Here is a 20,419-nt window from a genome sequence, read left to right on the forward strand (position 1 = left end):
AACATTTTGTCATCGTAGGTTCCTAGTATTGTGCCTACTGGCTCACGTTCACTGATTTACTGGGACACTTTCATAGAAGAGAGGCAGTGTTAATGGCAACTGTCCTTTTTCTACTACAAGAAGTCAAAATGTGTGCTGTGAAAAAGGCCTAAGAGGGCACAACATTACCTCACTGTTTTGGTTATTTCACAGAAAAGATTTTTATATTTAGGTCTTTGTCTGAACTTTTCTCCAGGGGAGTAAGTTTTGGAGTGTTAGACTCAAACTGATATTTAGTCATGAAAATTTAATGGGAGTTGTATTTTTTTATTTTTAAAGCCGCTATATTTTTGATGAGTAGATGATCAGAAGTGGAATGTATCTGTTTTCTTGGAAAGATAATACTATATGTTCAATAACATATTACATGAAAGGAGTTTACCTTATTAAAGTAACAAAGATGCACTGGCCACAGGAAATATAACTGACTTACTTTATATTAGGGCTGCCACCTCTTAGTCGACTAATCGGTCGTTTTGATCTTAGTCAACTAAGATTTCTTTAGTTGAGTCATTTCTTTATGCTTAATTACTCATTTCCAAGAAACTTATGAGCACATTTCTGGTAAACACAAGATTTAAAGTGGTGCTTTTGCAGGATTAATTGTGGAGAAACTCAGTTTTACAGATGGTTCATTAACTACATTTATGTTGTCTTTTCTAGTCTTAACCACCTCTCAAAGAGCACAGCTCTGTCGATTACATCAACTAATCGATTAATCGACAAAATCATATAAGTGTTAGTCGACTAAGAATTTCTTTAGTCGAGAACAGCCCTACTTTATATAATAGGACTGAGCTAATGGTGCATGTTTTAGCCAATTACTTAAAATTGTGTTCACGTTACTTTCAAACATGTTTTCATTCCTGAAATTGATAAATGAGTTCAGTTCATCACCACTTGCAGTCATGAATATTTAGTTTAACATTGACGGGTTAAAAAAAATAAAATATCCAAGTTAGTTCGTTCATGCTCCTGTATACAGCTCAAACTACAGAGTGCAGCAGTGTAAAATACAGTATACTTTATTTGCCTGAGCAACAATTCAAGACTGAATTCCTTCAACATCCCAAACAATTCTGATCCTTCAGGAAATACACACAACCAGCTAATGCAAGAAAGAGTTTAGATTAAAAGCTCTTAACCATTTCATCAAGCACAAGTACTGAGCACTTTTAATAAACACAATCAGAATGTTTTTTTTTTTAAATCAATTTTTAACATACATGGATACAAATATTACAGCTATAGACTTGTTGCAGTGCTTGTGCAGGTGCTGTAGCTAATTGGCAGGAAGAGGTAAACATTGCTGGTACTATACGTGGCACTGAATCTTACAGTCCAAAAACACCCCCGCACACACAAGTTTTTGATGCATCGCAAACGTCCAACTTGCTGAGGCCGCAGTAGACTTGTAGCTATGAGATGCAAATGCACCTTTCTTCATGGTAACCTTCAATGATGATGCAAAATGAATCCCAAGCTCATACCTTTCATAGACATGTTTAAATCTGAATAATTTTAACACAATGGCCACATCTGCCCTTTTATAAATTTTTTATAAATTTTTATTTTTTCCTATTACATTTCTCTAAAACTAAGTCCATAAAGGTAGGAACTAGGGATTGATTTGTGGTGCAGTATGTGTGCGGGGGCCCCGAGGCAGTCTGTGTCTCCCTCTACTCGTCATCCTTGTCTTTGGCGCCGTGTTTGAGAATGCGGGTGAACTCTGCGTAGTTGAAGTTGCCCTTCTTGTCAATGGGCGCCTCACGGAACAGCTCATCCACCTCTTCATCTGTGAAGCGATCGCCCATGGTGGTCAGCAGCTCTCTCAAATGGTCCTCGTGAATCACACCTTGGATACAGATGACACCCATTAAGTTCTAAACACTGACAGTGAATGTGCCATAATCTGTGTATACAATTGGCCTATTTTTTTTTTTTACTGATTTACCAGATCCCTCCTCATCAAAACAGGCAAAGGCGTTGCGGATGACGTCCTCGGGGTCCGTTCCGTTGAGCCTCTCTCCAAACATGGTGAGGAACATGGTAAAGTTGATTGGCCCTGGTGCTTCGCTCATCATCCCCTCTAGGTATTCATCAGAGGGGTTCTTACCTGAGGACGAACAACACTGTTACGTGGATCACATTTTTCTTGGGAATACACAAAACCTTGCACAAAACCAGTATGTGTTTCCTTATGCTTAAACAGTAGAATAACCCTGTTACTATAAACAGTAAGCTATTCAAGTGTTAATTTATTCATTGCACTTTAACAAAGTTGGTAACTTTGGAGAGACTCAGAACAGAAAAATACTTTGCACATCTATAACATGAGACAGGTGCTTCGGAGAGGGACGAGTAGGTCAAAAATTGCAAAGAGACTCCTGCACACTGTCTAACTTGCAAAGATAAATGCAATAACTGGCAACATTTCAGTACTCGACCTTCATCAGGCAAAAAAACGTTGCCAGCTATTAAATTTATCTTTGCAAGTTAGACAGTGTGCAGAAGTTTCTCCGTAACTTTGGAGAGATAAAAAAAAAAAAGTGGTCAGAATTATAGCAGCACCAGCCAAGATATCCTCACTTTTAGCTCCAATAACACTGGATCATACATTTCCCATTATGCAGTTCTATAGCGTATTTCGTTACACTCCTGATAAATGGCCACGTCTTTAAAATGCCTCGTTCCTAGCTTGTAATAAAGGCTTTCTGTTATGAATGTGTAGTAGAGGAAGTAGAGCCCAAACTAAGATGACCCTGATGATGTCATCAGGATGATCTAATTTTTTTCCCCAGACTTTAGTGAGGTCTTGCTGGAGTTACAGAAGAACTGTTCACAGGTTGAGTTAGTACTCCTCATGACAAGCGAACTAAACTTCAAATGTAAAATAGGTGGAGTGGCCCTTTAAAGGCAGTGTCATGTTTCTGCTTTCCAACCTTCACTTGCCAAAAAGTGTAGTGAGAACTTGCCAACGTACCCAGAGAGGCCAGCATGTCATGTAGATCCTCCTTGTCTATGAAACCGTCTCTGTTCTGGTCGATCATGTTGAACGCCTCTTTGAACTCTTGGATCTGAGACTGGTCGAACATGGCGAAGACGTTGGAGGTGGCCCTCTGGGGACGCTTCTTGGTGGTCTTTCCCTTGGCACGCTTGCTCGACATGGTGGCGGTTAGGTCTGGGCCTGGGCACATTTAAAAGGAACGATTCATGGATTAGATTGTAATAATCCTGCACCATTGGGGATAGCATGGCTTGGGTATATTGCTTGTTAAACACATCTTGACATGAATACTGATTTCAGCATCCATTTGAAAAGATGAGTGGAATTTACATACATATACAAAACTGGAGCACTGCATCCATGTAGCTCTTTTTATATTTTATATATATATTTGCCCCAAGCAGGAGAATCTTTTTTCTCTCGCTTCCTCTAGAGAGAGAAACACACTCTCCCTGAATGTCAGGTACAGTGATGGGTGTGAAAATGACATGTCTCCACAGTGCACGCTGTAGCTAACTTCAGATCCTTCCAGAATTAGACCTGTCACTCATGTTTAGGTCTGCAAGGATTTGTCGTGTTTGTGTGTGTGTGTGTGTGTGTGTGTGTGTGTGTGTGTGTGTGTGTGTGTGTTAGGGACAGGCTGGACAGGTAGGAGGGACCAGGTGAATTAATTTCCAATAACTTCAATAAATAAAAGGACCAAAATTGCTGCAATATGTATCACACATTTACCACAAATAAAGCACATGATGCAGTATATATAAAATATATATATATATATATAAAATATATATATATATATATATATATATATATATATATATATATACACACACACACATATATATATATATATATATATATATATATATATATATATATATACACACACATATATATATATATATATATATATATATATATATATATATATATATATATATATATATATATATATATATATATATTATATTAATATAAATACTATATTTAAAAATAAGTTATTCTGGTTATCAACAACATTTAAACACATTTCTGTATTTTATTACCTTATTTTTTTATTGTAGCAAAATACACATCTGCATCGATGTATTTTATAGCACATTACAGTAATGGCTACACAGCAGTGTACTCCAAGACTTATAAATAGCTCTTTGCTGTCCTATATTCACCACCTCTCTGTCTCCAGACACTGCCTGTGTGACACTGTCTGTCATCATATTTAATGGGCTAGAGTAGTCCGAAAGTTTTGTCTCTGCTCTGTAGTCTCTGTTGCGTGTATGATTGCACTCAGAAAGCTAGTGAAGGGTTGAAGAGTTGAGCAGCTTTGCCTATCTCTTTATCTCAAATATTTCTCTGTTGAGTACATAGAAGTTTCTTCCTCTGTTGATCTCTATACAAATGAATGTCACTGTATCACTATGACAGAATTATAACTTTTATTGTCCATGCAAATAAAGTATGACCAGCCAGTTCTGTCCAGAGTTTGAATAACTTGATTGTCCGCAGTAGCATTCACATAAGGACATTACATCCAAAAATGGGTGTGTGTTTCAGTTCTCAGTATACAATGTTACAGGAAGGAAATTCATGTACTTGTAGTTAACTTGCTATTAGTAACACACACACACACACACACACACACACACACACACACACACACACACAGTTTTTGCCAACAGTAGCTTCAGTTTTTTCTTTCTTACACTGCAGACACATGTTAGGTCAGTCTCTCCTTTCATTTCACTACTGTTTGACTGCTTCTGTAACTTTATGTGCCAAAAAAATGAAGAAATCTGGAAGATGTGTGCTGCTGGCCCAAAGCCCTTCCACTCTCCATCTAACAGTCGCAGAGGAAGCTGGAAACAAAACAGCGTCTAGCTCCAATTTAAGGTTTCAGGGAACAGAGGAATTCCACAATCACATTCTTGTTTGTTTCCACTGATACAGTAGGGTACGGTCTCCTGAGAGAAGCAGGTTAGTGTGTAACTCTATGTCTGTTTCAAGCAATCAATAAGATAGATACTTTGACTATTGTGATTATTTCACAACTTACATTTTCAATGAAATATTCTGCATTCTGCACACAGAGTGAATCAACAATGACTCACAAAAAGGCCGAGAACACCTTGGGACTTCAGCGACGTAAGCATTTGGCTGACATGCCTCAACTTGGCTTGTACTGACAATCGTATTTGTTCTCTGTCCACACAGCTCCTCTGTGAACCCTTTCATCCAGTGGGATGACAAAGCTCCTCTGTCTCCTTCGCCCAGCAAGAACACACACACACACAGACACACACACACTGATAACACCAAACAGTCAGGCTGTCATCTCTCCCCCTCATTGCAGGTCTTGTAGTAGGCCACCACTGCTCAAGTAAAGAATAAAAGGCCAACGGTCAGGAATTCCAAAAACAAACGTAGAGTAAAGTGGAAGTTAAGCTCTCAACGCCTATAAAAAGACATCATCAGAGGTGTTTATGTCCATGTGTTTAAGAGTGTGTGTGTGTGTGTGTGTGTGTGTGTGTGTGTGTGTGTGTGTGTGTGTGCATTCAGAAATGCCCCTGTCTAATGTGCCGTAGTGATGAGATGGAAGTAAACACACACACATACAGTACAGTTATACTGCATACACAAACATATACACAGACTCTAAGTTGAAAATTATCTACAGGTCTCTCTCATTTTGATCAACAGATGAAAAAGCTCTATTGTAGCTTATCTGGTAACTTTAATCAAAGATCCACTCAGGCTCTCTGTAACTCTATCCTTCACTCTCAGTATTGAAATACGAGCATTGTACCACTGAACTCATTTACACATGCAGTCCCCTCTAAAACGCATAAAAGATGAGCTTTTTAACACTCTGTATACATAATATGCAACCCAGTGGTAAAATCAGCTTTCTTTCTTACCTTTGCTTCAGGTAGAAATATGTGGAAGTCCCTCAAACTCCTATTGTCTGGCTCCAACACAGCAGTGTGAAAGGAAGCAGGCAGTCCTACTGGAAAGTTTGTTTAAAGAATCAAGACTCCTGGTGGGTCCCTCCCCTTTCTGCCCCGGCCAATGGAGAGGGCTGCCTGTCCCATTCAAAGACATCTCAGGCCAGACCATTTCTCCATACAAGGCAAAAGAATGCACAGGCTGCAGCTTGCTACTGCCACAGACGCTGCTCGGGATGTTTGGGGAAAAGGCAGAAATGACAGGAACTACGATAAGGCTGCCTTATTTAGAGAAAAGGGCCCAAACATTTAGAGGAGAGGCTCTGTGTATGGTGGAGTATGGAAACATGGGGGAGAGAGAGAGTTGTGAGCAGATGCAGATCAGTTTTGAAAGCCAGTGTTTCTGTTGTAAGGCTATGGCTTTCCTTAAATAGGCAGTTGGCCATCACTGTGGCCTGAAAGTATAGGGAACACCTAAATGATGTCATGGAGGTAGCATCTGTTTTGTGGTTGTGGTTGGTCTCACTGTGTTTTATTAAAGAAGCACAAACCTTGGTATTTATTCACTGTAAGAAAATGTGCTCTGGGGATTTTTTTGGCAGCTATTTACTCTGCTGTTTACAAAGAAATATTAAGCCGGTGTTTCTGTCAAGATATTGTCAGTGTATTAAATACCTACTGTTTTGTTAGAATAAATTTATGTGTAAGATCTTCATCTTCTTTATTGGGCAGTGCATAAAGTATGTTTGTATATTTTTAGCAACCCCATAGCCCTTTTGTGCTTTGTCCATTATATGGGTACAATAAATCAAATATGTGTCTTTATTTAAAAGTAAAATGATCATTTAATCTTTTCATTGTTGCTGTAATGATTTGATGCTTTGAAGTACGAAGAATGATTTGAAGTGCCCAAACGTCTGCACATTGAACATTTGATTTACAGATTGCAATTTTCCACATATCTCTATGATTGTGTCTTTCATCTGTTTTTCATTATATTGAGTGTGTATTCTAGGAATATTCCAAAATCAATATGTTTATTTTATCATTGAAACAGCACATCATCTGTTTTAATTTGTTTAAGAAATGCAGCATACACACATTTTTAGTACAACAATTCAGAATAGCATATAGACAGTAGGATATTTTTCTTCCAGTGAGATTAAAGTTTGGAAAAATAGATACAGAGCATAAATAGAAGCGTTCAGGCTAAAGGAGGCATCTCTGTTTAAAGAGGCTCTGTGCAGGTGCAGTGATGCCCTCTGCTGGGCCACACTGTCATTGTCATTTCTGAAATACTGAAAACCAGTCAATGAATGATGATGAGGACAAAAATAATGTGGGAGGGCTGGTCTAAATGTAAACACATTAGGTTGTGAGGGACACATATGGTAGGTATGCAAATGCTTTCTACAGTTGTATACAGGAAAATATCTCACAGTGGTTAGTGTCACAGAAAAAATATATATAGAGATATTTTATATACACAGCTTTACACAATGCATTTTCTGTTGTAAATGCATGTGTCTGTCACTACCTAAGGAAAAGATATTATTTTTGCAGGGTGGATAGAAAAGCTTCCACCCAGAGACTGAAATTTGCTCAACAACATCATCTGAATCTGCTTAGAGCAGAGGAGCACTTTAGTCAACCACTGTTGTCTGTGTCTGTGTTGATGGAGCTGTTAAAGATGTGCCAGCATGTGGCTGGGCTATCTCAGTTGGTAGAGCAGGCGCACATATATAGAGGTGTATACCTCGATGCAGAAGGTCCAGGGTTCGAGTCCGACCTGGATGATTTTCCTGCATGTCTTCCCCCCCTCTCTCTCCCCTTTCATATCTGGTTGTCCTTTCCATTAAAGGCTGAAATGCCCCCCAAAAAAAAAAAAACTTAAAAAAACCCCAAAGATTGCAGCCCATAATCTACAATAACTGCCCATTTATTTCACTTTTCTCTAGTATGTAACATATACTTTAAAATGTAATAGCAAGACATGTTTAACGTAAGAGTAAATGTATCTGTGTTTCAAATAACTTCCGTAACAATACCATTGCATCACTGGATATATTATATATATTATAAGTCTTTCATTTAAAAGTAGAATTTGTCAGCCAGCAACATACTGTATGCAGAGTTTTTTTTTGTTTATATAAAAGTCTTCGAGTTAAACTTTACACATCAGTTTCCAAGGTTTTGTAACTGATTTGTTTTAATTTAACTAAGAGGCTCTGCTCTCAGCAGAAATAGTGCCTCAACAGCCAAAAGTTACAATATGTTAATAACATCTTTATATATTGTATTAATTGTAAAATACAATTCCTGTATATTCCTTATCTTATATTACCATGACACATTAAAAACCTAAAGAATGTATATCATTTCACGCTTTGTTTACAATTAACGTTAGAGGCGGGTCATCTTTTCTTTTCCAGTTTGCTCATTGGCTATTTGAGTAATTGACTTGTGTTGCGCGCAGGCGCAGTAAACTAGGATGCCTTCTAGATGGCTGTTTGCCGTTTGCTCAGTCAGAAAAGCGACCTGAAAGGTAAGTTGCTCTCAACACTCTCTCAGCATCAACGTAGAAAGGATAAACTGTCTGTAACATATTTAGCAGTCGTGTAAGATGTAAACTAGGTAGAGTTATCAGAGTTATGTCCATTTTTAAGATCATTCTTTCTTGCTGTAACTTACACATTTGAAGACTAAGTCGTAAAGATGACCACTGAAATCACTTAATGAAGTTCTGAAGGGTGAATACGTGGCTCTAGCTAGCTAGCTGTGTCATAAATGGGACGTGTATCTAGCTAGTTTTAAAACGTTTGAATTAACGGAAAAGCAAATGTGTTTTTTTGCTAATTTAAGTGTCGAGAGTTTCAGTGGCTAACAGTGGACTGCGCCATACGGTGACATTAAAACCGTTGCGGAAGTTGTTTGAGTTTGTGGTTTATCTCTATTTGTAAGTCTGCATTATATCTCAATACATGGGTAACTTATTATAAATAAAACTGTATTTAAAACCTTATTTCCTTTTTTTAAGAAATCCCGTAGGAAATTGCCGTCTTTCATTTAGTTCTTTAACTGAGTTCTCGTGCACCCTGAGGGACTGCCTTTCTCAGTGATGTAAGTGAGTGATGGGGATAGATATGATGAAACAGACATTTTAAAGCAACAGTGGTCAAGAGAAGGAGGCAGATACTAAATATTTGTGTCTGTGTCTCCTTAGAGGCAAAGGTCAGTAAAGAACAGACTACTCTTTCTCCACTCTTGGCCGGTTCTTAACATTGGGAAACTGGTATACCTAAGGCACGTTTGGAATAGCTAGTCTGTGAATGATTACATTTAGTGTGCCAACCAGTGCTGAAACAGTTGTAATATTTTGATAGCCTACTTGATTTGGATTTAAGGCATTTAAAGGGAAACTGCGCCCAAAATTTTCATTATTCATGCATGTTATTCTATGGTCTAAGACAGTCAAACATTTTACTTAAAATGAACAACTCTCTCTTAAATCCAAAAACTAGAGTGCTAAAACTCAAATTTGTGATGTCATCAAGTATTAAGTGTCGTGTGGACTGCCCTGAATTAGGAAATATGTTATAGATGAGCACCCAGGGGAATGATCTCGGTATATAAACATTTTCTGTTTCAGAATTGAGAACACTACAATAAAGCTCTTTTTTTCGGGGGGGGGTTCCCTTTATTCGATAGTGACAGTGAATAGACAGGACAGGGGAAGAGAAAGAGATGGGATAGTCTATATCCTATGCGTTCTACTTCCGGGATTGCTCCAGTGCTGCAGGAAATTCCGCCGGATGCATGTATTTTCCGTTTCCTTCCGCTTTCTTTGTGTTGGAATTTTAAATTTGTTGGATTTATGAGGACTATTCTCTGCATGGTAAATTGAGACAGCTGCCTAGACTATCTGTCTAATCTGAGTTTTTCACTGCCCATGACGATTCTGACTGGTTTAAAGAACTGCTCACACACACACACACACACACACACTCTTTTAGGATCGCACACTATAGCAGCCAGCAACTCTGATACCCTTGCTGATGTCAACAAGCCACTTTGGGCTAGTTTCTCTGCAATGATCTGGACATTTTCATGGTCTATGCATGGAAAAGTGTCACAATCACTTGTTTTCGGTTCTGTAACAGAACGGACTATCTTAAATCTTAAAAACTGTCTAGCCTATATATGACATTGTGAGTTCCTTTTATTGTTTCTTCATTGTATTGCACATGGAGCTATTTTAGTGTTTTCTGGAGGACTCTTCTCTGTACCTTCTGTTTGTATTTGGTCACTGTGTCTTTTTTTCCTGGAAGCAGTCTGTTTTCATCCCTACACAGGAAGTGTGTAACCTGTGCCCTCTTCTGTGCAGCATCTAGTCCTTTAGCAAATGAGTGTAAACCTATTGATGGATCTTTCAATTTCTCACTTTTACTAATCTGCCTTATAGTTTCACTTCACTACTAAATCATAATACCTTTCCCTCTTTTGCTCAAGAAACTCAGCCCTAGTTTGGGGATCTGCATTCTTCCTGGCCCTAAACAGTTTCTGCCTCTCTTTATTTGACAAGGGCATCTGGAAGGACAGAAGTGAACATGACACATGAAAACTTTTGTAAGGCAGACACACTGCACAGGCACACGCAAGCACCGACTATTACCAAACTTAGAAAACCTTAAATATTAGATTATACCATGATTTATTTGTTAATTATTTAGACAATAATAATGACATGTTTCTATAATGAAATCAAAAATAAATAACAAAAATGCTATAAAAGATAAAAAACAAAAAAAACATAGTATGTAATTAATATAATATAACAATGTCAACTTCATGCTTAAGAAGTGATAAATACTCATAACAAAGCTTTATTCATCAACATGTTCAATCTGGATAACAGAGGACATGTCCTGGGTAACAGAAAATCTCCGTTCATCCAGGAAGGACAAAAGCACAATTTTCCCTAACCTTCCAAAACTAACCCTAACCCTAAGCAATATAATGCACTTTTTAAATGTATATTTATTTTTAACATTATGAATATGCTTTGGACACCAGAATTGACATGCCACGTCTTTGACCCGTTTGCAGACGAACGCTTCCCTCCGTGGCACCAGCTATCAGTTTTTTAGTCGTTTGTTTCTCGGAGCAGAGTGATACTTATTGTGCAAAGGAACAAGGTCGTTGCTGTGTTATATGGTTATTATATCACGGCTATGAAATCAGATTTGCTTGATTTGAGTTACCTGTTTTCTAAAAAGAAGACAAACCTTCTGTGGGTCCACAACATCAGTATCCCATTCATTGTCTTTGGAGCAGCTCCAGACTTTATACTTGATGGCATCACACGTTTGAGACTTACTTCTCTGGTTTCTGGCTCATGTTCACAAATATTGATTTAACTTTCCTAAGCCATGGAAATAGCTTATTGTAATTCTCCAATTTTCCATCTTAGGCCTACCTTTCTGTCGTGTCCCCTTCCAACTGCAGCACAGTCAGTGATATCCTTTCCAATTTGCAAGTTATTTGCTTGACTTCCTCCCAAATTAGCTAGGCCTATGAAGGATTTATCAGTGTTGGTAAAGCATGACTGCTAGAGAGTCCCCTCATCTTTGATGGCCCAGAGAGCTGTGGTCAAGCCCAGAAACTGTGTGGTCGAACAGTTTGTGTGTGTGCGTTTTCATGCCAAGCGTGTTTGAATAGCCTGTCCGAGCCTTTCAGAAACTGCTGGTCTGGCTGTCATGTGCAGTACAAGTGGGGAAGTATGAATTCACTGTGACAGGATATTGTGTTTGTGCTTGTGAAATAGTGTGAGATAGAGGAAGCATCAGTGTGTGACTGAATATACTAGGACTCTCTCATAGATTGCTATATTTTGCATCCTAGCTCAGAACAGAAAGGACTAGAGCGCTGTCATCTCTGATGAGCAGTGATCAAGTGGAAAGTCATATTTAGCTTAGCAGCTCGACTGTACCAACTTTTGTATCTCATCTCGGTTGTCAAAGCTAACAAAATGTAGCCCTACGTCTCCAGATAGATATGGAGGGGTTAAGTGACCCTAGCCTTAAGAGGTGGCCAAGCATTCTGGGGAATGCGGATGAAAGGTTCCTCTGGTGGAAATGGAGGTAAAGTTTCTTGAGACTTTTCCTGAGTTCCAGTGGTGGGAAAAAGCTATTATTGTGGTGTCGTATGGCAGAAGGGAGGTCAAGGGAACACAGCCTGGTTGGGAAGGGACATCTGCATCCTTCACTCTGGGTAAGACATGAGATCATAATGTGGACTTTGGATAGGTGACGCTGTAGACATGTCTGATTCATTGTGTAGGTGTGTGTGAGTCACTCTTTATGTTTTCAGAACTAAATTGGGTTATTGGTTGGGTTGTTCAGACCATATTGGTAGTTCTCTGACTCAGTTGATTCTGACAAATCCTCACAAATCTTGTCTCTTGTGATCAGTTTGGTAACCAAGTTGTGTCAACAAAAATCTTAACATTATAAGCTTCGCAAAGGTAGAATTCATCGCCGAGCTATGGTATTGATTTCTCTAACATTATGTTTGTATTGCATAAAATTGTAAATTCCCAATATGGTCTCCAGTTTGTGGCTTCAGTTTGTTGCAGAATGAAAGAATTCACTTCAGGTTAATTTTGGTATAAATTTGGGGAGACCTCTAGCTCACCCAGTAGAGTGTGCGCCCCATGTAGGCTAAGTCCTTGGCAGCGGCCCGGGTTCGAAACCGACCCGCGGCCCTTTGCTGCATGTCATCCCCCCTCTCTCCCCTTTCCTGTCTTCAAACTATGCTATCAATTAAAGGCCATAAAAGCCCAAACAAATCATCTTTAAAAAAAATAATAAAATGTTTTGATTTAAATTTTAAAATAGAATAACCAGGTAATAGGCTATGATAGTATTTCTTTAAAGAAGCACTGTCTAGATGTGACCTAACAAGCCCCATTTTTTTTTCTGAATCCCTCTAAGCTACTTTGACGGTCCTGCAATGTTGATACAGGTTTAAACAAGGCCAAATGTGATGTTTTCAGTAGCATTTGGCAACGTTTGACTTCTTGACTTGACACTGTCTATCTGCGTTGGAACTAGAGCTGGGCAATATATCGATATTATATCGATATCGTGATATGAGACTAGATACCGTCTTAGATTTTGGATATCATAATATTGTAATATGGCATAAGTGTTGTCTTTTCCTGGTTTTAAAGGCTGCATTACAGTAAAGTGATGTCATTTTCTGAACTTACCAGACTGTTCTAGCTGTTCTGATATTTGCATTTACCCACTTAGTCATTATATCCACATTACTGATGATTATTTATCAAAAATCTCATTGTGTAAATATTTTGTGAAAGCACCGACAGTCAACACTACAATATCGTTGCGATATCGATATTGAGGTATTTGGTCAAAAATATTGTGATCTTTGATTTTCTCCATATCGCCCAGCCCTAGTTGGAACTCCTCATAGTGAACTTTTTCACATAATCATCATGCCAGACCAAGATAATAACTTCAGTAGTTTATGTTGTCTTATAGTAGTAAACCTGTAGATAAGTGTCTTTGATTGATCTCGACCCTATCTCCCCAGACCTTTAGCCCATTAGTCATGATCGAGATCCGATTCCAAAGGTCGATATGATTAGTCAATACATTAGTAATGCCTCCCTTGTAATCATTCAGGCGACACCCTTCTGTTTTAAACAGGTTACTTGGCCTAAAAAATGTTGTAATATGTGAATGTTGTTGGGTTATATAACAGGATCGCCATATTAAGCATAAAACATATACTGAATGTAGCCTAGTACATGCTTAATATGATTTCTTGAATGTCACCTGCTGTTTAGTTTGGTTAATTGGATGACTATTGTTATGAGAAGTTGTAATTCTATAAAAGCGGCTTCTATATTTTCTATCAAGGAATGACATTGTTGTTGAGTGCTGCTGAAATTGTGAAAAAAGTTTCAAGGATCAAACCGCAGACAACAGAAAATACTGAATGCAGACACTTTTTGTTCCTTTTTCGTGAAACTTGGCCTCACTGTTCTCACTTCTTGTTTTTTTGGTTCCAGTCCCAAACCATGAATATTGTGGGCCAGTTTGCGGAGACGGTGTTTGTGACGGTGAAAGAGCTGTACCGTGGCCTTAACCCCGCCACTCTCACCGGAGGGATCGATGTCATTGTGGTGCGACAGCCTGATGGATCGTTCCAGTGTTCCCCCTTTCACGTCCGCTTTGGCAAGCTGGGTGTGCTGCGTTCCAAGGAGAAGATTGTCAGTGTTTCTCTGTCTCATTAAATTATTTTAACTACAATTCTACTACAGTTCTATTTCTCTGCTTTTTTTCTTTGACACATACATGCGTCACTGTGATTTTAGGTGGACATTGAGATCAACGGAGAATCAGTTGACCTGCACATGAAGCTGGGTGACAATGGAGAAGCTTTTTTTGTGGAGGAAAATGAAAACAAGGAGGTAAGAGGACCAACATCTGATGGCCATGGGCCATTTCTCAATTCTTTGGTAACTTCATTTGGGCAGTCTGTTATCTGTTTCCATCATTATAAACGTTTCTTTGTTATCCCCCTCAGTCCCAGGTCCCAGCCCATCTGTGCACCTCCCCAATTCCTCTTGAGGTCCCTGAGGAGATCGAAGAAACCCCTGAGGGATCCTCCATCACCGGATCTGGCGCCCGCAGGAAGAAACGCCGCCGCAAACGCATGCGTTCTGATACTCACCTGAGAGAAGAGGCCAGCTCCTCTTCAGATGAGAGAGAAAGAGAGAAGGAGTGGGAGAGAGAAAGTGATCAGACCGGGCAGGAAAGTCCTGCTAAAGAAGAGCCTGTCACACCACTGCAACTCAGGTCAGCGATTTTAAGAAAAAAAAAAGAGGAAAAAGCTTTATCGGCAAATAATTTCTAAGGCTTGCTGAAATGACAATGCTTTTGCTTTTACAACGCAACACTTGAAATAGGTGAACTTGAAATAAAATTGTGTTTGACTGACATTGTTAAATTTGGGTAAAGGTGCCATAGTATTTCACCATTTTGGTCACTATTAGATTCTCCAGAACAAAACAATGAGCAGAAAGCAGCTGAAAGCTACATACTGGAATGTCGGTTCTCATTGGGATTGTCAATACTAGAAACCTTTTACAGGGAGTCATGTGGATCAATGTTTAAACCTTCAAAAGGTAACAACAGTAGTTTAAAAAATATCTTCCTGCGTGTGTTATAGTAAATCAGTGTACTACTCGCTATCTGAGGAGCCAAATGAGATGCTGGGGGCCACACAGACCAGAGGCACTCATCCACACTCGGATGGAGAGCAGTCACCCATGGAAAGGTGATGATGGTTCATACAATTCATTTATTGATTGATTCATTTGTGTGCATTGAGTAGCGTCACTGAGGCAGTTTGAGAAAGAGATAAAGTCCTATTGATTTATTCAGTTAATTGAACCTTTTTCGCTTCATCTCTCTTATCTATTTCTACTTCACAGCAGTGTGTTCTACAGCCGGCCATCCTCTCCTAAGAGCGACTCTGAGCTCCTGGTTAGACCCCAAGAGTCGTCTGGGCCTCAGATGCAGTGGAACTGGGGAGGTTTTCCCATGGTATGGCAACACACACACACACAGATGTGCTTTTACTGCCTACCCAGGTTTTGCTGTAGATTTTGAGAATATCACGCTGACGCACTGTTTAAAATTGCTCTCTCTGCTCTCCACCTCACAGCTGTGTCAATCTGAAAGGACACCATTGGAGTTACAACATATCTCCCCTTCCGACAGTTCTCATTTCCGCACCATTAAGAGACAGGACTCCTTTGACAAGGACTATGAGCCTGTGATCAGCTGTGGCAGAGCGGGCAGTGTAACAGTGGTCCGGCCACAGCCCAGGACTCATTCCCCAGACCTAGGTAGCGACACTATGCAAACCACCCCATTACGTATGGAGGAAAACTCTTACACTACCCATTCAACCCCCACTGACCTCTCCAAGTCTTCAGCGGAGACTAATGTGGCCTCAACGCAGGCACTTGAATTCGCATTCGGGGAAGAGGAGAACAGAGAATCCTCTTCGTATTCAGCTAATCTAATTAACGGTACAGATTCTCTTGCTAGCAAAGAAAGCACGATCAGTGTTGTTCATAATAGCACTGTGACTGACAGTGTGACCAAACCAAACAACGCACAAATAAAACTCATTAATGAGAGCAAAGACTGCACAGTCACTGCAACAAGTCCAAGTAGTATAGAGTTATCAAATCCACAACAGCAGGGTGCCTTATCGGTGCAAAGTGAACAGGGTTCCACCAGTAGTGCCCCTGTCAGCGAGGGGGACACTGGGATAGATCCCTGTGCTGAGGTAGGGGAGGAGGACAGTGGACCTGGAGGGACTGAAGGGTCAGCGGGAGGCTCACTAACCAACAAAACAGAGGGGTTAGCAAACCCTTCTGAGGCATCCTCCAAAGTAGAGCAACAGGACAAGAAGAAAGGTGAAGTATTTTTCTAAGCTCAGTTACTAAGCTACTAAGCTAAGTTACTTTTTAGCTTGTGTCCTTAAACTAAAGGTGTGTTCAAAGTCTCATTCTAGACCTTTTGTGTTTAAAAAAAATTCAGTTTATCTCAATGTTCACCAGTTGGGTTAATGTGTAATTTATGTTGCAGGTAAACGTAATCACCATCTAGGACCAACAGATATTTACTTAGATGATCTGACCACGTTGGACCCTGAGGTGGCTGCACTCTACTTCCCCAAGAGGTAAAAAGACACATAAGAAGTGGCTCATTTTTAATTTATATATGAAATCCCCATCTTAGAATGACAAACAAAAATGTGTGCGATGTTTAAACACTTAAAGTGCTCATATTATGCTTTTTGGCTTTTTCCCATTTCTTTATTGTGTTGTATATCTTTTTTGTGCACGTTATAGGTTTACAAAGTGTAAAAGCCCAAAGTCCACCCCAAAGGGACTTACCATCTTCCAGAGAAAACACTGTTCACAAACTGCTCCAAACAGCTCTATTGTAGTCCAGCCTTTACTTCTGTGACGAACGTGCGTCACTTTGTAACACACGTTATAATGTTCGCCTAGCTGCTAGCATGGCACTCCCTCATGCTCTGCAACTGACTAGCTAGCAGTACTTACTGCACATGTGCGACTCCCAACAACGATGGTACAGAAGTGAGATGCCTCACTCTGTAGCTAAAACAGAGAGCTCAACACACAGGGTGAAAAGAGGAGCTGCAGCAATGTGCAGTACAACAAATATATATGGTGTTTTCTGAAAATTAAACCACATAAACCTATTCTGGTACAACCTCTAAATACAATTATGAAACTGAAAATTAGTATAATATGAGCACTTTAAAAAAGGCGGTAATCTCCATAGTGACGGATTACCATTGAAACCACTCCAATAAGCTGCTGTGCTGTCTATGAAGTGTTGAAAAACTTGAGTGTCTGTTGTCCCTGGCAGTGAGACAGAGGGAGCTTCTCAGCACGGGGCAGAGCAGGGCTCCTGCTCAGGGAGCCAGTCGCCTCAGTCAGTGGGCAGCGGGACCATGGATAGCGGTACAGAGTACCTGTCAGACTCCACCTCCTACAACATGGACGTCAGCATGTCCCTCTGCGGACAAGAAGGCGACACAAGCCAAATCACTAAAGGTAAGTGAGAGTGAATGCCTGCTGCTGGTCTGTGTCTGCAATATGTACTGGAACATGAAGGATTGGGCAGGTTCTCCCAGTGGAGCCAAATCAACAAAGCATGTTGCTTTTGCCGTTAATCCAGAAAAGTTTATGGAGCACATTGTGACATACCAGGATTTTGCCAATAATCCAGGAATCATTGAGGATCCAAGCCTTGTGATCTGCATCAACTCCAAGTAAGATTGGGATTTGTTTATTTATATAATTGCAATGCATTACAAAATGTTGTTTAAGTGTTCATGTTGGCTTTCATCTTTCACAGCTATTATAATTGGGCAGTGGCTGCTCCAATGGTCCTGTCAATGACAACGTTCCAGAAAAGCCTTCCCAAGGTATTTTATTGTTTCAACACTTATGCACCTCAACCTCAATCATGTTAATTAATTAGGCTTCCTTCATGTTCAGTTACAATCATTAATCAAACTGACTCACCAAGTTATTTTTGTTATTGATTCACGAGTTAACAACACAAGGCAAGTAAGATCGTAGTTATGTTGACAGGATTCATATATTCGTTGCCTTCTTTTTGTGTGTGTTACTCATATAGAGTACGATAGAGCGGCTGGTGAAGGACAAGATGCCCAAAAAGTCTGGACGCTGGTGGTTCTGGAGGAGAAGAGACATGGACAATAACCAGGTACATTCTTAGAAATTCCTAATGGTTATTCATTGAGTTACGATGGTGTACCTGCAAGAAAGGAATTGTTACATGCAATAATCTCCATTGCATAGCTTGGGTTGGTTTTATGCTAAGTGATTGAAGGGTTGGGTACAGGAAGAAGCAACTGGGGGAAAAAAAAACACCATTGCTACTTGACATTGTTGTTGGTTAGAACAGTGGTTCTCAAACTTTTTTCAATAATGTACCCCTTTTGAATTGTTTCTTTAAGCCAAGTGTAAATAAACAGGAACAGGCCAAAAAGTGTATATAAACAGGAACAGTACAGCGCTGTCAGCGATAGATTTACTAAACAGCCTTGTAACTGAAAAAAACAAACATTTAAATGCTAATGAAAAAAAGAGACAAAAACTGTAAAAAAGACAAAAACTTGGAAAAAGATGGTAGAAAGAAGGAAGGAAGTAAGGCAAGAATAGGTCAAAATAGTATCAAAAACTTCAAAAACAGTGACATAAGAAGAAAAAAGCAAGAAACTTGTAAAAAGTAGAAGGACAGTTGAAGGAAGGAAGGCAAGATTAGGTCCAAAGAAGGCGACACAAATGTCACATTTTTGGATTAAATATCTCATGTACCCCCCTGCATTCCTCCAAAGTACCCCTAGGGGTACACGTACCCCCATTTGAGAAACACTGGGTTAGAATGTACCTGATTATGTAATCTTCTTGTTTTTCAGAAAAAGAACTTAAAGGACGAGCAAGAGGAGCCGCTGGCAATTTTGTCTTCCACAGTAAAGTAAGTCGCCTCACTAAGCAATCATCTAACACAAGTTAAGGAAGCTTACATGCTGTGTTTCAGTTGGAATCTGGTCCCGCTGATCTACAGCTTTCTTTTGTAATGTTTGAGTTTACTTAAGGACATTCAAATGTATTGCTGGAAAGACTAATACAAGGACTGCCAGTACATAATATATATATAATACTTTTATTAATAACAACATATAATGCACATAATTGAACAATTCTGTAAATAAAAGCCAACATTTTGGCCAGAAATACTGGCTTTTGTCTGTAGCTCACCAGACAGATGTAATAAAAAAAAAAAAGAAAAATGAAGAAAGAATTAAAAGCAGATATTAAATGTAGCCACAAGCAGCAGCAGAAGATAATTGTACATCTAGAAATTCTGACTATTATGCCATAGGCCTCGTCTGCTTCCATTAGTTTCATCCAAATGTCAGATTTATAATTTTGTAGGTACTTGTATCACTTTCTACTGAATTACTTTAAACTCTACAGTATGTCCTATGGACAAACACAAAAGAAGAAAAGACAAAGCAGCCCAAGTAAACCAATCACAGTTGTTGCGCTCTGCAAACTTCTCATAGCTTGTACTTGTAGTTATGTAGTTACATTTTTGAGGAGGTGCATGTCACCTTTAGATAGATCCTCTACATAGCTGCAGAGTCTCCTCACATATGCACCACAACACAAGAACTGATAATTGGGGCAAAATTATTTTTATCCTTTTTTTTTTTTTTTTTTTTTAAAAGACATTTTGTGTATCAATTCAAACTGTCAATATGTAGTCTACCTTTGCACCACCAGAGTGTGCTCAAACTGTCCATATGGTGCATTACTCAATAAATATTCTATCCTATATTCAATTGTCATGATGAGCAGCTACGTCAGCGTTTGACAAAACTAAAGTTTAAGATATGTGACAGCCAATCAGTGATACAGATCACCATGTCGAGTGTTTTTTTTATTTGTAAGTGTTGTGGAGTTTATCACTTATCAATAAATACGCTGTGACAGAGAAATCTAAGCCCAACACAAAGTGTTAATTGACTTGTGTGTTGTTTCTCCAGAGCCACATTGGATGACATCGACAGTGATGAAGTGGCGGGCCTCGGCCAAAAAGCCATGATTACTTCCAGCCTATCAACAGAAACCCTCAGCGCCACTCAGTGTATCGCCCAGATGTACCGCAAATCACTACGTCTGACCTCTAATCAGATAGTAAGAGATACACACACACACACACACACACACACACACACACACACACACACATTC

At 39.4% G+C, this 20,419-nt stretch overlaps 2 protein-coding genes across 6 annotated transcripts in view; one reads left to right on the forward strand and one right to left on the reverse strand.

Moving 5' to 3' along the window:
* Positions 1 to 1,044: 1,044 nt before the first annotated feature.
* myl9b (myosin, light chain 9b, regulatory) lies at positions 1,045 to 11,644 on the reverse strand. 3 transcript variants are annotated; one of them, XM_036002168.1, is made up of 4 exons: positions 11,468 to 11,644; positions 3,023 to 3,220; positions 1,994 to 2,155; positions 1,045 to 1,894 (listed from the first exon to the last, which is right to left on the reverse strand). In XM_036002168.1, the coding sequence occupies exons 2-4, from the start codon at positions 3,204 to 3,206 to the stop codon at positions 1,719 to 1,721; spliced, it is 522 nt and encodes a 173-aa protein (XP_035858061.1). In that variant the 5' UTR covers positions 3,207 to 3,220; positions 11,468 to 11,644; the 3' UTR covers positions 1,045 to 1,718. The 3 variants fall into 3 exon arrangements, with proteins under 3 accessions (XP_035858061.1, XP_031132515.1, XP_031132522.1); XM_031276655.2 differs by lacking the exon at positions 11,468 to 11,644 and adding an exon at positions 5,965 to 6,218 and having other exon boundaries at positions 3,023 to 3,226; XM_031276662.2 differs by lacking the exon at positions 11,468 to 11,644 and adding an exon at positions 5,965 to 6,113.
* Positions 11,645 to 11,879: 235 nt separating this feature from the next.
* The window catches only part of LOC116034028 (phosphatidate phosphatase LPIN2-like), a 32,178-nt gene continuing 23,638 nt past the window's right edge, over positions 11,880 to 20,419 (forward strand). The window contains exons 1-14 of one of the 3 annotated variants that reach the window (XM_036002167.1): positions 11,880 to 12,261; positions 14,087 to 14,287; positions 14,393 to 14,488; positions 14,605 to 14,876; positions 15,250 to 15,357; positions 15,515 to 15,626; positions 15,748 to 16,510; positions 16,683 to 16,776; positions 17,496 to 17,683; positions 17,808 to 17,901; positions 17,988 to 18,057; positions 18,273 to 18,362; positions 19,078 to 19,136; positions 20,212 to 20,362. In XM_036002167.1, coding sequence (XP_035858060.1) covers positions 12,196 to 12,261; positions 14,087 to 14,287; positions 14,393 to 14,488; positions 14,605 to 14,876; positions 15,250 to 15,357; positions 15,515 to 15,626; positions 15,748 to 16,510; positions 16,683 to 16,776; positions 17,496 to 17,683; positions 17,808 to 17,901; positions 17,988 to 18,057; positions 18,273 to 18,362; positions 19,078 to 19,136; positions 20,212 to 20,362 — 2,364 coding nt within the window. In that variant the 5' untranslated portion in view covers positions 11,880 to 12,195. The remainder of the gene's footprint in view (positions 12,262 to 14,086; positions 14,288 to 14,392; positions 14,489 to 14,604; positions 14,877 to 15,249; positions 15,358 to 15,514; positions 15,627 to 15,747; positions 16,511 to 16,682; positions 16,777 to 17,495; positions 17,684 to 17,807; positions 17,902 to 17,987; positions 18,058 to 18,272; positions 18,363 to 19,077; positions 19,137 to 20,211; positions 20,363 to 20,419) is intronic. The other 2 variants (XM_031276624.2, XM_031276616.2) reach the window with 2 other exon arrangements.

The sequence above is a fragment of the Sander lucioperca genome, chromosome 6 (assembly GCF_008315115.2).
Source record: "Sander lucioperca isolate FBNREF2018 chromosome 6, SLUC_FBN_1.2, whole genome shotgun sequence".
Classification (NCBI taxonomy): domain Eukaryota; kingdom Metazoa; phylum Chordata; class Actinopteri; order Perciformes; family Percidae; genus Sander; species Sander lucioperca.